The sequence below is a fragment of the Pteropus medius genome, unplaced genomic scaffold (assembly GCF_902729225.1).
Source record: "Pteropus medius unplaced genomic scaffold, Ma_sr-lr_union100, whole genome shotgun sequence".
Classification (NCBI taxonomy): Eukaryota; Metazoa; Chordata; class Mammalia; order Chiroptera; family Pteropodidae; genus Pteropus; species Pteropus medius.
In genome coordinates, this window is record NW_024340848.1 from 7,272,710 (window position 1) to 7,288,826 (window position 16,117).

The window sequence follows — 16,117 nt, forward strand, 5'->3', positions numbered from 1 at the left end:
GGGCACAACCCCAGCCAGCTGGCAGTCAGGGTTGGTCTGGGTGCCACCTGCCCCATTTTCCATCTCTCTCAGTCTGTCAATCGACAGATTCTGCATTGAACCTGAGGTCAAAAAGTCTAGATTTTTAAGAACAAGTAAACATAAAGCGACTCCCAATTTTCCTTTCATACATATCAGTGGGTATAATCTTGAATTTTTATTTTAGTATCTTTTTATCTATAAGAAAAGCCTCCTGGAATCTCCTGCTGTGCCCCAACTTTTCCTATAATCCATGTTAAACTATGAACTAAACCACACATTAGAGTCGGAGTGACAGCATTCCCTCGGCCCCAGGATCTCTCCAGGAATGCCACCCTCAAATCACTTGCCGCTCTCTAGTAGGTTAAGGAAAAATACATTACGTTGAATAATAAGTCAGTCAGTTACATAAGCTCAATGAAGATGTGTTTATCAGGCCTGTGTATCTGCAAATAATTCGGGTAGTTGTCCTAGATATAAAAATTAAATGGACCTATTACAAAATAATTTAATCCATTTTAATTGCCAGGATGCCATCAAGTGACAGTGGGGTGGCTGCAGGGAGAGGTGGGGACAGTTCAGGGTGGAGGTAAAGAGATGCCTGGAACAGCTTTCAATATGGTGACCAGCAATAAAGGGAGATCCCACTGAACATTAAGTAGAGTGGGGAGGAGCAAGATCTGTGTTTCAGAGGTCTGCTTTCGGCTGCCAGGTGACAAAGGGGCACAGGAACAGTTATCCAACCTTGGAAGCCAGGTCTCTCGATTGGTAAAATGGGTGCCTGCGATTTTCTCTGTGGCAATAATTACTCAAAATCCTTTCTTAGGTCTTGAAGTGGTAAATCATTCTTCTCATCTGGGTGGATGAAGACTAGGTCACAGTGACCTCCACAGCTGCTCCCCCAAAGCTCCTGCTATTGTAAGTCTGTAACCCCCCTCCCGCGCCCGTAAAGTATTTCTTCTTCCAAATTGTGCTATCTTCATATTAGTTTTTTTCTCCCTCTGAAAATATGAATGAAATCTCTTGGCCTATTTTTGAAGGAGCTTTTCTCAAATACTCTAATTGTGGCTATGTAGGCTTATTAAAGGAAAGTTCCATGATGATTAAAACTAGAATTTAAATAAAACTAGTTAGCCCTGAGTTCTTTTTGTGCTTTTCTGTGTGGAATGTTAAAATAGTTTCTAGTTTTGATTTCTATGGGAAAAACTCTACTAAAAAGACATTTGAGTTTAGGAAGAAAGGTAAAGATTATAAAACCATAAGGATAAAACAGAAGAAGTGGAATCTGAGTTTCTTAGCCTTGGTTACGGGTCTCCAGAATTCATTCCCAAAGAATTCTCTAACTGCTGACAGTGAAAGCACTGAAAACAGGAAATAATGTTGTTAGCAGCTGCAGATTTTCACATGCTTCTTTTGCTCCACTACTAGGGAGAATCCGGGGTGTTATAAACTTGAGTGTGCAGGGATTGGAGGAAAAAGCTGTGCCATTGGCTGGAAACAGGTCACAAGTAACCAGTTAATCCTAAAAACTACAGGGAAGAAGCCGTCTTTAACGCAGAGATATGATGAGTATTAGGCAAAAGAGGATTTCTAAAGCGTCTGTCTTGCTCCACTGTTTTGTAGCAACTGAGCGAATGAGGAAGATTAAATTAGCTGTCATTACAACTACATCATGTTTAATAAAGTTAAAATTGAGAGAACATCTTTGTAAAATAGAATTCTAAGCCTAACACATTAATGACACTTAATGAACCAAAACTGGGTAAATCCCTTTGGAGAGCCAGCACATAAACAAAGCTATTAATTAGGTCACAGTTGTTTCCCAACAAGGCTTTTGTTTGATTTACTTACAGTAAACAAAACCATATTCATCCGTCTTTGTGCAGAAGTATTCACCAGTGCAACAAAATGTAATTATTACACCTTAAGCATTTGCAATTACACGACTTTATGATGACAACACTGTTGGTTATGCCCTTCATTAGCATCCGTCACTTCCCCAGCCACTCCCTGGGCTGGCCACTCGCCCTCTGGAGCATTAGGCTTTGTGGCTGATTGACTTGTCTTTATGTCCTTAAAGCTTTCAGAATAACAGAATAGACAAATCACTTGTTTTCTGCAAAGGAAACAGGTATTTCTACAGCAAGCAAGGAAAAAAAATTGCTTCAAAAATCAAAGGTTTGAGAAAGAACATTATTTACGGTGTTTTGCCAAATTGAAAGCCATTTGGTTATCAGAAGCTCTAGAATAAAATATGAAGTTTACACCTGGGGTATAACTCAACTCTGAAGCTAGGAAATGTATTATGTCTCTTGAGTGCCCTGAGATCTAATCCTGCCATTCTCTACAAAGATGTCAGCAGCAGAAACCAGCTCTGACCGAGATGTAAATAAGTGGCCAAGTTTACATCTCCTGGTGGGACCTTCCTGTGACATCACCGTAGGACATCTCCAGGGTGTCCTACAATGAAGGTCTTTCACGACTGGGTGGGGTTGGGAGTGGGAAGGGTAGCTCCATGGTGAAATGCAAGGTCTACCACAGAAAACAAGGTCAGTCATCGCAAAGGTAACATGCTCTAAAGAGAACCTTTGCATTTCCCTTCTCTCAATCAACTTCTCCCTCAGTCTTCCCCATTCACCCAGATGCTCTGATCCTACACCTAGAAGCCAGCACTGACTCCTCTCTCTCCCCTCATATCCCACTTTCAATCCAACACATAGTCTGCTCGGCTGTACTTGGTTATCTACCCCAAGTCCAACCATCTCACTATATCCGCAGCTAGCACTTCAGTCTAAGCCACCAACATCTGGCGACAGAGAGGGCACAACTAGAAAAGCGAGAGTGAATATTGGAAAACTGAGAGATTATCAATGTAGTTTTAACTATAAAGGAAAGAGTAAGAGCAAAGTGGAACAAGGCTAGAATGGCGGGAGAGGCTGGGCTATAAATTACTTTGTAAAATCATGTTAAGGATTTGAACAAAGAAACTGATCAGGAGAGAAAAATTTGAGGCTCTCAAAATTTACTAGAAGATGCTGGTTAAGTATAGCATTAAACGAATGAATACATTCTGATAATGGCAACAAAACTGGTTAAGAGGATACTCATGAACTAGATGTTTGGGTCTGTGGGTCAAGTGCTGATGGATAAGATTTAGGAGTAATTAGTTAACAAGTCTGCCAAATTCTGTCTTTCCTTGCTGTTTCCCCAACTGACCATACATTCCAAGGGAACAGTATTTCTAAGTATTATATCATAAAAGGAAGCTTCTACCATCAATATTGTAATATCAAATACCAAAAATAAATCTATATGGTACATTTAGGAGCAAAGATTTTATTTGACGACACCTCCAACTAGGCTGGAGATGAAGCCGTCTTTCTGCTGCTGCTTCTAAAGCCTGACAAAATGCTTGAAACAGGTAAACTTCATAGCAGCACTTATTTATTGGAAACAGTCTGCAAAATACAATGCTAGAGATGAGAACAACAAAGTGATAGGTAAAAAGTAGGAATGAAAGGTTATTTTCCAATTACCATTCAAGAACACAAAATGAAGGACAAAGGATGCTTGATGCTAAACAAGGTTTCTGAAGTCTAATAAGAGTCACTGTCCTATAATCTTGGAATGTCACAAGGTCATTCACAAAAGTTTGCTGGAGTGGCCTGCTTCTTGCTGCAATGTTCTAGTCCAGGTGTCTAGCAGCACTGGGGAGTGACAAGGCTAAAGGCGCTGCTTCAATGCTGACAGTCTGGTATCTTCTCAATGTGATGATCCCACCTGACGATGCATGTGCATGTGAAGTAGGGTGGGAGGTAATATTCCAGAAACCACCCAAGAAGTCAAAAGAGACGGCTCCATCACCATTGTGCATAAGGAAGTTTGAACATTAATGATCATTTATTACTGATGGTTTAACTGTTTTGTATGAGCCATAAAATTCACTGGTTAACTCCATCTGTTGCCTCTTATGCACTAAACAAGCCTTCTTTATCTATTTACTTCTTCATTACTAATTAATCAGAACATCACTAGATACTGCGATGCCTAGTGACAACGGTTAGCACCCATAAGATGGATGAAAATCTGTCCATGGCCACAGGCTGGGCTTAGCCTGAAAATAACTTCCATTCTTTGGGCTTATCTGCAGCCAAAGATTTTTCATTTGAGGAATGATTTCCTTTTCATTTTATAAAACCACATTCTAAGATTTATTGAAACCGAGCAATTAATAGAGAATAAAAGAGAAAGTGAGAAAGAAAGAGAAAGAGGAAGAGAACAAAGGAAGGAAGGGAAGAAGGAATAAAGAGAAGGAAGGAAAAGGCTGAATTACTAAGGAAGAAAGAATCAATCAAACTTGGACAGAAGATACTAGACATATCAGAGACCAAAGCTTGGAAACTGCCATGTGTGCGGTACTCACTTCTATTGTGTAAGAGACTTGCTGGTTATTTATCTACAGTCTCTCAGCCCCAGATCTACCTCTGTTTCTATACTCTCATCTGTGATCTAAATCTGGGTCTCTACCACATTTCAGAAGCCCTTTGGCCAGCTGGCTTTTTGTTAGGTTCTTCCAGTAGGGGGCACCAGAAGCAGACTGAAGGTGGGACGCAGAACAAATGGTCTACTTGGCTTCTGCCACTTGTGCCAGCATCATGCCAGCAGTGGAAACTGGTTCCGGCCTCCAGTCTCTGTTAACGCATTGAGAACCAGCCTCGTCATCCTCCCTTCACAAAGATGACCAGCAGCTGGGCAGAGGCCCCTCCCTGGAGGTCTGAGCACTGACACTTTAGGGGCTCTCCTAGAGATCCTAGGTCTGGAGCTGTATCTAGGGAACAGTAGCTGCTTCCTAAAATTACTACTCCAGTGTTTCCTTTCACTCTTCCAGCCCTCTACTTCGTATGCAAAGAATTTCCTATATTAAACCTGCCTGTCGAAATACTTTGTTTTTCTGACTAGGCCCTTTCTTCTCATTGACTCCCCTCTGAAATACATCTTGTGAACATCCCAATAGCTGATAAATTCTGCAACCTTTCCCAACAACCTCCTGGTAGTCTAAATGAAAGGCTGCATTTTTGATTAAGAGAATCCAAAATGCTAAAACAACTGTGATGCAGTAAAAAGACTATGTTTTACCACTCTGTAATATGAAGCCACATCTTGCTTTGGAATATTTTTATGGTTGGCCATCTTAAAGAAAAATGCAAATTTAAATAAGATTTTTAGGATGAAAATATGAAATTATTGGATATATTATTTAATAGCACATTCTGAACGTGTAATTAAGTATTTGAGTTACTGTCAGGAATGAGAAGAAAAAGTAACAAAACATTAACTTTTTACAGGCTTCTATCAAGCTTAATAAGAAAAGATAAATTAAAAATTGAACATGAATGGAAACAACTGGAATTCCACAGGTGAGGGTCTTACCATAATCTTGTCACTGTCGATAATGGTGTTCAACCTGTGTGCAATGGTGAGTACAGTGCACTGGGCAAATTTCTCACGAATTTTCTTTTGTATTAACTCATCAGTTCTGGAATCAAAGAAGTTGAATTAGTTGAGTAAAGAAACTTAAGACTTAAAAAGACCATATGACATTTTTATAATGTTTTTAAAAATCAACACTTTACGTATGGTCTTGTTCTTTAAAAACGAAGTATAAAGTCTATTTAGAAATTTATTATTTTTCATGAAACAATGGAAGATACTCTTCCCTTCAAGTCGCTTGAAATTATGAGGAGCTGAATTTAGAAATCCAGCTCTCTGAGGCTAATGATATCATTAACACTGTATAACATAGTTTGGTTTCTTCCTAACTGTTTGCCAGAATTAATGTTATAAAGATATCTTTGGGGCAAAGAGAGGACTTAGAAAAACTTCCCAGCATCATTAAATGTTTCTCATTTTACCATATTTAAAATTCGGATTCCACGTTACATGGCACTAAGCTCTGTACCTTGGATCCACATTTGCTGTTGCTTCGTCAATTATCAATATCCGATTTTTCTTCAGAATAGCCCTGGCAAGGCACACCAACTGTCTCTGTCCAACACTGAAGTTCGATCCAGATTCTGCTAATTCAGTATCCATTTTACCAGGAAGATCTTCGATGGCTTCTTTAAGTTGTACCTGCGGATGTACAAAGAAGAATTTTCCTAAATTATTCTTAAAATGTTTCCTAAATTCTTCTTAAAGAAAGAAGTGTTTTCCTAAACAAACTACTACTGAAATAGACAAACTTCCTAGACATTAGAGTTTTGAAATTCTTGAGACTTCTGCATCTTGTGTGTATGGTCACACAACAGGGAGAGTTACTTCCAGTTCACTGAGAAAGATGGTCAACTCAGGACAGAAATGTTCTGACTTAAGAGCACAAACTTAATGGGAGTCAAGATTCTTCTAGGTTGCCACCAGAACACACAGTCTGTTCATGTTGTGCCAATTTCATTAGGACATATACAGTATGCTAAATAAAATTATTCTCAAGGTAAAATATAGAAAAAATATAAATGTTCCTTTTCAATTTCAGTTAAAAGTTAACTACAGGAATTCACAGAGACAAAAAGCAGAACAGTGAGTGGTTGCCTAGAAACTGGAGAGTTAATTGTAAATGGATACAGGGAACTACTGGAGTTATAGAAATGTTCTAAAACTGGACTGTCATGATGGTTGTATAATTATAAATTTACCAAAACCACCCAATCACTTTTACAAGAGGGGGATTTTCTGGTTTGTAAATTATACCCCAATAAAGTCAGTGAAAAGAAATTATCTCAGTGTCCCCATTTCTGACACATGACATCTACCAGGAACCCATCCCAAGGATTAGTTAAGAAAGTCTCTCAAAAAATAAAGCTATTTCTCCCATTGTAGTCTAAACAGAAAGGTTAAAAGGATCTTTATGGGAAACAGTTTTCTAAAAATTATTGAAGGAAGTGTGGCTCTCTAATCTTATCAGTATCTTGTCCTTTCGTAAGATTTTAAAGTTTAAAAAATTACAAACTGCACTTCATATATTAGTAAATTTGGAGTTGATTTCGGTGATGATTCTTCCCCAAATTTAATCTTATATTGCTAGACCAGTCAAGTGCATTTACCTCAATCTCATAAATGTTTTTCACTGTACGAAAACTCATGGAAAACAGAGTATAATATAACATCTTATTTCTCTTAGACTATGGTGATAGATGTTTATATTCATCTCGCTTCAGAAAGTTGTAATTATAGGTTTTTAAAAAATCTTAATTACCAAAGATAATCTGAAACTATACAGGGTGGTAGAGCTCAGTTCAATTAATATTTCTTTTTGAGAAATTTTATAGAGTGGGAAACAAACTTAGGCTATACTTGAGAGTTAAAGAAGAAAAAAATAAATATACTTCAAATTAAGAGATTAACAGATAGATGAGTGATAGCCAATAGGCAGCAACACTGAATTACAATGCCAAATAACAAAACACCAAGGGTAAGCGGGCAACGTTTTCATGGTATCCTAAATGCTAAAGCACTTCGATGAATGTGATCTTGAGTTGTGTTCGTAAATGGAAGTCCAATACCAACAAACGGAAATTCTGAGTTAGGATCAAATATGGTTTTGGCATTTACCTTTAGCATGAAAGGTATACAAAATCTAAAGTGTAAGATTCGAATTGTGGTGCAAGTCTTTGTACTGAAAATTCTGAAACAGAAGATGTCAACTTAGTCAAACCTCCTCTATTACAAGGAAGAGGACCTACTAAGTATTCTTTTTATGACATATATTCATAGATCTACACCCTAGGTGATGGGACTGGTCAAAAGGATGACAGTGACAAAGTCTTTATCAGCTTTTCCTGCTGAGCTGACTTTGGTAACATCTGTATGTGCAAACCGGTCTTTTGACCCTCATTCAGATTGTCCATATCTGCCTGATGAACAGTAAGGGTTGTGAGATGAAGAACCACGAACACGTATTCCAGAAGCCACTGTTTTCTGAGGCTGTCTTCATTTATGAGTCAGGGATGGTCATGAGAATGACAGGAATATGAAGACCCTCTGTAGTGTTATCATACACTCATGTTAAGTACCGGAACCAAGAGAGGGAGAACTGAGGCAGTATAACATGGTAACTAGGAATTACAACTGGAGAATTTGAAAACATTACATAACAGCGTAATATTACTTGTAAATTTCTTGAGTGAGATAACTGTATTATGCAAGAGAATGTCCTTATTCCTATAAGGTATATATTTACACATATAAGAGTGAATTACAACTCCTAATAAAGATTTCTGTAACTTACTTTCAAATGGTTCAGCAAAATGTAGATTGTAGAGGAGAGGAAGGAAATGTGGCAAAATATTAACAACTAGCGAATCTAGTTGAAGGGTATATGTGTGTTCGTCAGACTATTCCTTTGATTTTCCTGTGATCTAAAATTTTTAAAATAAAAAATTGGGGCCCTGAAGCCAAATAGCCTGGGCATGAGTCCCAGCTGGCTCTGCCAATTGGGCAAGCTCCTTAACTTTCTCTACCTTAGCTTCTTAACCTCTAAATAAGACTATAATATAATAATAATAAAGCTGTCTACCTCCTAATATTGTTGGGGTATGAGTCAGTATGTTTAGAGTTTACACCAGTACTTGATACAAAGCAAGAGATCAATAGATATTGCCTATTATTAATAATTCTGTCAGCTAACCTCTCTCCATGTTCTACTGCATTTTTCTTCTTGGCATTTATCAGTACTGAGACTATATGCATATAGATAAAATAGTCTTGCATCTGTTGACCTTTTACTGATAAACTGCTTAATCTTTAGCAATTACTTATGTTATATTTATAGAGCTACCATTGCTTCTTAGGCTCCTCAAATCAGCACTAACTTCTAGTGAACTTTCTCTAGTTTACAGCTGGCTATTTTTCAGTACATATATGAAAATTGTATTTTAGCATATTTCAAAAAATAACCAACATGAGATGAGCAAAAGCCATAGAACTATCTCCCTTCTGAATGTCCATCTCTGCTAAGGGAGAAGAAGAAGGCAGAACTAAGAAGAGTTTTTTAAAAAGCATCTTTTCCTTTGGTTTGAACTTCATAAAAGGAAAAATGCAGTGCCCTCTTACTGCTCGTAAGCCAACCCTACGAGTTTGGATTTCCATCGTCATTTTGGCATTGTTTATAAACCAGCTGACTAGGGTTTTTAGTTGCCTATACTCTGACTTCTTTGCTTTCTATGTTTTTTAATGAAAGATGTGGCAAATTAGGATACCAATCTTTCACTGGAAAAAACAAAAGTCACAAAGAAATAATTCCTAGAAAAATACAATAATGGGATGATTTCTTACTCTCAAAGGTATCACTGAAACAACAAGGTCAATTCCAGAAGCAATACATGAAAACTACTGACTTTACTTTGTGAAATAAATTCATATTTATTTGTATTCACAGAAAGTTCCAAATGTAGTTTAAATAAAGGCAGATCTTAGTATTATCTACCACTTTCACCATCTCATCATTTTTAGAATTCTGAGAGGCTACTAAATTTTATTTTAATTTTTGCTCCTACAGATGAAATAAGTTACAGCCAAATTCGAAGGATTTGTCTCTCAATTAACATTTTTCCACCGTCCATGGAACAGTGTGTTTCTAGAGTAATTTTACTATCTTAGAATCCAAGAAGAGAGATCTCAAGCTCTGAAACAAATAGAAAAATAATTTACCAGTAAGTCTTGTTTTTTAAGGTGTGTCACAATTTCACCACTAAATGTGCCCTGAGTGCAAGAGCAGTGGATCATCCTCCTTTTCTTTATATTTGATGGTTAACTATTCTCCCCACCACTCTTCTAGAAATTCACTGCAGGACTCACCAGCTTAAATGAAATTAGAGGTCCATTGCTTTTCAAGGAGGAGAAAGTGAAGTAGTCGGCCTGAGTTAGGAAAATAAAATCCCCGGTTGCTGGAAAGCAGGGTGGGTGTGTGAAGTCTCAGTGCCGACATGCCTTCAGAAACCAGAATTACTGGCAGGAAATTGTCGGGCCTCCAAATCTGCTTGCTCACTATCAAAGCTCATCTATAGATTAAAGATTTCAGATTCCCTATCCCTGGAAGGGTGACAGGAAAGGACAAATACAGATTCAAAACAACAACAACGCGAGCAACTGATGACTGAGACTCGTGGGGTTTTTTGGTTTTGTTTTTTAAGAAATGAGCCGCCCTTCTCTGAAATGAAGAGAATGTTAGTAAACATTCAGTGCCTGTTTATTAATTGCTTACTTTTTAAAAGCAAAAGATTGAACTAGGTCCTTTGAAGGGTGAGAAGTCTGTCTATAATTTAGAAGTCTAGATATGGTTTCTACCATCCAGTAGATTAATCAATTTGCAAAACTAGGGCAAATACACAAAATAATTAGTATTAAAATATACAGATCGACAGCACCTAAACAGTCAAAATCTTTTTCATGCAAGGGAAAGGAAATTCAAAGAAGTAGTCCAAAGGGGAACACTATGTAGATAATAGAAAATACTCTAGAAATGAATGTATCAATATAAAAATGAAGCGAAAGCTCCAGAGTTCTGCATTCACTCTGCGGCAGTAAAACATGTTTGCCAATAAATGATTATTATTACATTCTAACTGTATAATTTACCTTTATAAACACTTTCTTATAAAACTTCAAAGTATTATATTAGTATGACCTCATTTATCTTTCAGTTAATAATGAAAAAACATTATTGTCTCCACTTAGTAGATGTTCCCTAAGACCAGAGGAGTAAAACAAATATTGTAGTGTAATTAATTAGCCACTAGGTCACTAGTAGAATTTGAACCCATAATTATAACTTCGAGTTTAGTGCTCTGCTAAGGACAAGTAAGATAATGTATATAGTTGCTTTGGGTTCTAGGAAAAAAAGTTAAAATGAAAACATGAGGCACCAAAGTTCTGCCTTAATTACCTGCAATGCAATAAACGTACATACATACATACTAATGCCAACAGGTTAATTACATTTTATAAATTACCTCTTTTAAGGCGTTCCACAGTTCCTCATCCGTATGCTCATTAAAGGGATCCAGATTTTTCCTCATTGTTCCAGTGAATAAAACAGGTTCCTAAGTACCCCAAAATAGTGAATGTTATTACTGTAGCCTCTTTTCATTCCAGTGCTTTCAGAACAGAATTAAAATTCAAAAAACCAAAATTCACTATAATCATGAGTTATAAGGTTGCAAATGCCTGTTTACAAAACAACCTCTCCATTAATTTTTCATTGTAGAGTGCAGTCCAAAATAACTTCTAGACCACTGAACATTAAAAAAAGGAATCTGTTGAAGTGTGTCTTCTTAAGAAGAAACTGAAGAAGAAAAAGGTTTGATTTTTAAAAATGCCTTCCTGGTAGTATTATCTGCTTAAATAGAAAAAAATGAAGATATAATTATTTAAGGAAGTTTATATTAAGAGAGTTATATAAATTGTCAATCCAAATGTGATATTGGAAAAATACCAAAACCATGATTAGTTGAAATTTGTACCTCAAAGCAAAATTGTTAAGTATTTTCACATTTGCGCTAATGAATAAACTAGGATATTTTCTCTACTGGTAAAATATTCTTCCGGGATTGAGAATCTTTCCACGTGTTCGAATGGGACAATCTTTTTTTGTCCAAAGATAATGTATAATGGGGCCAGTGGCACCTCTATTCATGAAGAGAACCCCTCTGATTTGTAGTAGCCTATCCCCATATTATCTCTGCATCAGGATTATATGACTCACAGAATCTCATTATTAACTGCAAGGGCTGGATAACCTGAAACCCATTGTGATGTGCATCGTAATAAAATTATTTTTATTTAAATAGAATTTCCTAGTCATCTGCTTTGGGAGGAGCTACAATTAATTTACTCTTGAAATATATGCCTCCTGCTGGGTTTCAAGAGAGATTCTTGTATCTAAGCTTAAGTAGGCCATTTAAGTTTTCTTCTGGAAGGTTCTAATGACTCAGGCCACAAGAATATGGACAGCAGAAAAGAATCCAATTGGCTACTTTGAATAAAGGTGATAGAATGATGAGATGCACAGCTATAGGAACAAGAAAAGATTTGACTTTTCCACCAGTGCTGGACTCAAGGGAATCACCACCAGCCTCATATCTCGCCTGGCCTGAAGGCTGGACTGATGCTCGTTTCTCAAAAGCCTGAGAAGGAAGATTAAGAAGGCAGACTTTTCTCTTCTCTAGCCATGAAGAAAAATGACCCTTGGAGAGCCCCCATACTTTCCCTGTTGTCTCAGTTTTAAGACTGCTGAGGGCGAAATGGATGTAGAAAATAGATGGTGTGCCAGCAAAAAATATGTACCTAAGCACAATCTTAAATTAAAGAGGTATTGAAAAGGGCACTTTATTTGCACAAGGTTGATTAAGTGGCTAATATGGCCCAAAAGTGCTGAAAATCACTGGTCATATGATGTTTCAAAATGATTATCGAATTGAACTAAAAAATCCCAAGACACAAATTTAAGGTCTCCCTGAAATCTACTGAATTTAGAATCAAAAACTAAATCATCAAATAATGGTAAGAGTTCCTTGTTAGGGGAATAACCATCACTGTACTTCAGATTTAAACAAAACGAACAAACAAACAAACTGCTCTTATTCTATTATTATCAACTCTAAGATTCTACTAACCTATGCGATTTCTCTTCCTTTCGTCGTTGCCATGAGGTTTACAGACACATGTGGTCAGGTGAGAGAAGGCTGGCACCCATAATTCCTCACCCTTCTGACTTTCCTCCCACTTTCCCCCAAGGCCCTGAACTATGAGCGGTATTATACTCGGGAGCCCAAACTGAGTGACTCTTTGAGGATTGGTGTTTGAGGAGATAAAAGGGCTGAAAGAGGACAGGTTAAATCAGCTTGGAGCCCACTGGGAGACGTGACAGATGGTCTCTTTGCTTATATTAAAGACAGGACCATTTCTTTGCCCATCTCGGCTTTTATGACCTGAACATCTTTTCCTTCGGATTCCTCTCACAGAGCAAATGTGCATCCAGTAAGAGGTTTAGAGTTTGATAAAGTACCTGGTTTTCAAAGTGCACTCTGGAGAGACATTATCTAAGCTAACTACAAAAAAAAAAAAAAAAAAAAAAAATGCTTTGTTTTTAAAAGACAACTGTTTTTCCTTAAGTGATGACAGGGCTCATTGTACTAACACATTTGGTTGGGAATGGTGGTTTTGTTGGTTCAAGAGAACAGGCACAGGCACAGGGACACCTATTTAAAGTTCAATCACCTCTTTCATAATCAGGGTCTCTCTGCTGCTACTTCCCTCACCTTCCTCTCTTTAGAAAATTCCTTGAAGAGGATAAATCTCTCCGAAAACTGGAAACTAGAGTGGGCTTCTTTGCAGAAAGAGTCAGCTGACTCTGAGTCCGTGACCAATGCCAACAGCTACTTTATGCTGAGCTTAAAACAGAGACCTCAGATACTCTGTAGGCCTTAAGGAAGCTTTACTAATTCTCACCAAGTCAATACTGACTTCCATAAAAAGAAAAAAGTTAAGTTTGAGCATTTTCCATTACATAAGGGTCTCCACTAAAATCTATACTGTCAATCTAAATGGATATATTAGGCAATCACATTTTTATTTAGCAGTATGAGATGGAGGAAAATAGTTTGGTAAGTAAGAATATTTCTTTTTGTTAAAACACGTCAAATATATATTTCAAAATGAGCAAATTTCAATCAAAACTTGCTGAATGAAACAAATGATTTATTAGAACATTAACCAACTGAAGCTATGTTATTGTTTAAAACCAGCAGGCAATTTGTGAAAAATGTCTATTTTAATGTGCCAGTAAGTTTTATGCATGGTGTTCATTTTGGTTTCTACCCATTCTACTTTCGTCCACTTGCCAAACAAGAAATTATTACTTTATCTTTAAAAAGTAATGAAAGTGCTCACAGTAGACACATACTATAAGAGCAGATAAAGGTCAAATTAATTATCATTTCTGATAGATATTATTATTTAAAGTATCCACCTCCAACAATGAAGTTAATAAACTAATAGTATAAATAAGTGTTGTAAAAATGTTTTTAATATAGATATTTATGGTAGGGCACATAACCTTCATGTAGATACACACTAAAATTATTAGCCTAAGTACTATATTTTTGTCTGAAAGTACACAATTAAACCTCATTTAATAAGAGTTAGCTGGCATGGTACAGTTAGGAAAACAAAGCTCTTGTTCAATGTAATATTTTAAATGGAGCATTAGTATAAAACCTGCTTTTCATCATGGTTCAAAGTGTACTCTTTTTAAAATCTTTTGTGCCACATTCAGTAGTAATTTTTTCCTTTGTTACTAACATAACCAAGTTCATATTAGGCGTGTGACCCAAAAACGGCCACTCTGAATCAAAGCATTTAGTGTAGTAAATTGATAATCCCTCAACACAACTGCAAGACTGAAAACTACAGTCTTACTAGACCTTTTGTGTTGACTACTAGAAAACAAGCCTCTCATTATCCTAAAAAGAAATCCTACCCACTAACCTTCAGATACTTAAAACGACCCAGGACCAAGACAAAAACTGTACAAGTGGTTACAAACTAGGCAGATAAAGCACAACACTTTACTTTACCCTAATCATTTCAGTCTCAAACCAGGAAACTGCTCTCTATTAAAATATTTCTCAATAGCTGCTACCCCTGTTTCTTCAAGTCCTCAGAGCTACATTTTCATTTCTAATCTGAGGACCTTTTTGAAGGGCAGCTCATCTCCCTGTTTCAAGAATGAGGGAATCACCTGAAGTTGCTTGAAATCTTGGTTTCTTTCTTTCTTTTTTTTTTAATCCTCTAGCCTCTGAATGAACCGATCATCATCCACATTCAGAAGAAAAGAACATTGTTCACCAACAAAGGAAAAAGAATTTAAGTCGTGTAAAGTCCTCTTTCGATACAAAAAGGTCAGGAGCTCCAGGGAGCAGTTCCAGGGGCCTTAATGAAGACTTCAGTGTCGGAAACAAAGGCCCGACTACATTAGGCTGGAATCCAGTTGTATTTCTTTACGAGTAACAGCATACCCACATCTTCTCTCTTTGAGTTTTGTTCTCAAGAAGAAAATAAGGGAAAAGAAAACCAGGTAATAAAGAAGAAGTCTTAAAGAGACAGCTCTGATTAACTTTTTTGAAGCTGCTGAAGACAACTAAGGGAAAGGAAATACCAAAAGAGCAGAGTGGGCTGTTTAAAAAATACCTAGCTTTTGCTTTGATTTTAAAACTCTATTAAATACAAAAAAAAATAAATTTGTTTAATCATATAAAGATGATAGCTCTTGATCTGTGCCAACCCTTGAGGTGAAATCATAAATATCGCATTTCCATGGAATCCCTCTTCAAGTGAAAACATTTTCTTTGTGCCAATAGGATAGGTGCTCTAGATGTAAAGAAGCCATCCAAAGAAATTTTGAAATCCATTTTTCCAGATCCTTTCAGATAAGCAAGCTATTCCCCTGAATATAATCTCACCTTGGTGTTCTGTTGGGGAAATATACTTCACTATTTTGGGTTGTGAGTACAAAGGACACACAACTACCTGTTTTAAAAAATTGCGAAGTGCCTTTATATATATATATATTTTTTGCTTATTCCTGAAATTCTGAACACAAAGTGAGGTCTACATTTTCAAGAATACAGTATTTGTTTTTGAAAGTTCCCTCTAGGACTGGCCCTACTGTGTATGTCATCACTCCTTTGCCTCTTGTCCTACACAGGTCTTTGGAACTATCACATCTCCTCCAGATCTACCTGCCCATGGTAGGTCAAGAGTGACAGGAATGAGCCTGTAAGAGAGAATACCACAAAGCTCACTGCTGCACTTAGGATCACAGCAAGCAGGAAGCCAGGGAAGAGATGATGCGGGTCTTCCTCACCAAATCTGGGAACTCAAGGAAACAGCCCTGGGATCCACCTTTGCAGAGTCTGCTCTAAACTTCTTAGGGCCCCTAAATCAGGGCAGTGAAACACAAGCACACTGCTTCTATTTTGGAGGAAGTGAGATGTAAGTTTTCCACAGTACAGACAAGAAACCAAGTAACCAGGCCAACAGAATT

The 16,117-nt window shown here is 37.1% G+C and overlaps 1 protein-coding gene across 5 annotated transcripts in view; it reads right to left on the minus strand.

Moving 5' to 3' along the window:
- ABCC4 (ATP binding cassette subfamily C member 4 (PEL blood group)) overlaps positions 1-16,117 on the minus strand; it is a 222,329-nt gene that overhangs the window by 13,559 nt on the left and 192,653 nt on the right. For all 5 annotated transcript variants that reach the window (XM_039837776.1, XM_039837765.1, XM_039837757.1 and 2 more), the window contains 3 exons: positions 11,025-11,114; positions 5,978-6,150; positions 5,449-5,554 (listed from right to left, as the gene is read on the minus strand). In XM_039837776.1, the coding sequence (XP_039693710.1) occupies positions 5,449-5,554; positions 5,978-6,150; positions 11,025-11,114 (369 nt within the window). The remainder of the gene's footprint in view (positions 1-5,448; positions 5,555-5,977; positions 6,151-11,024; positions 11,115-16,117) is intronic.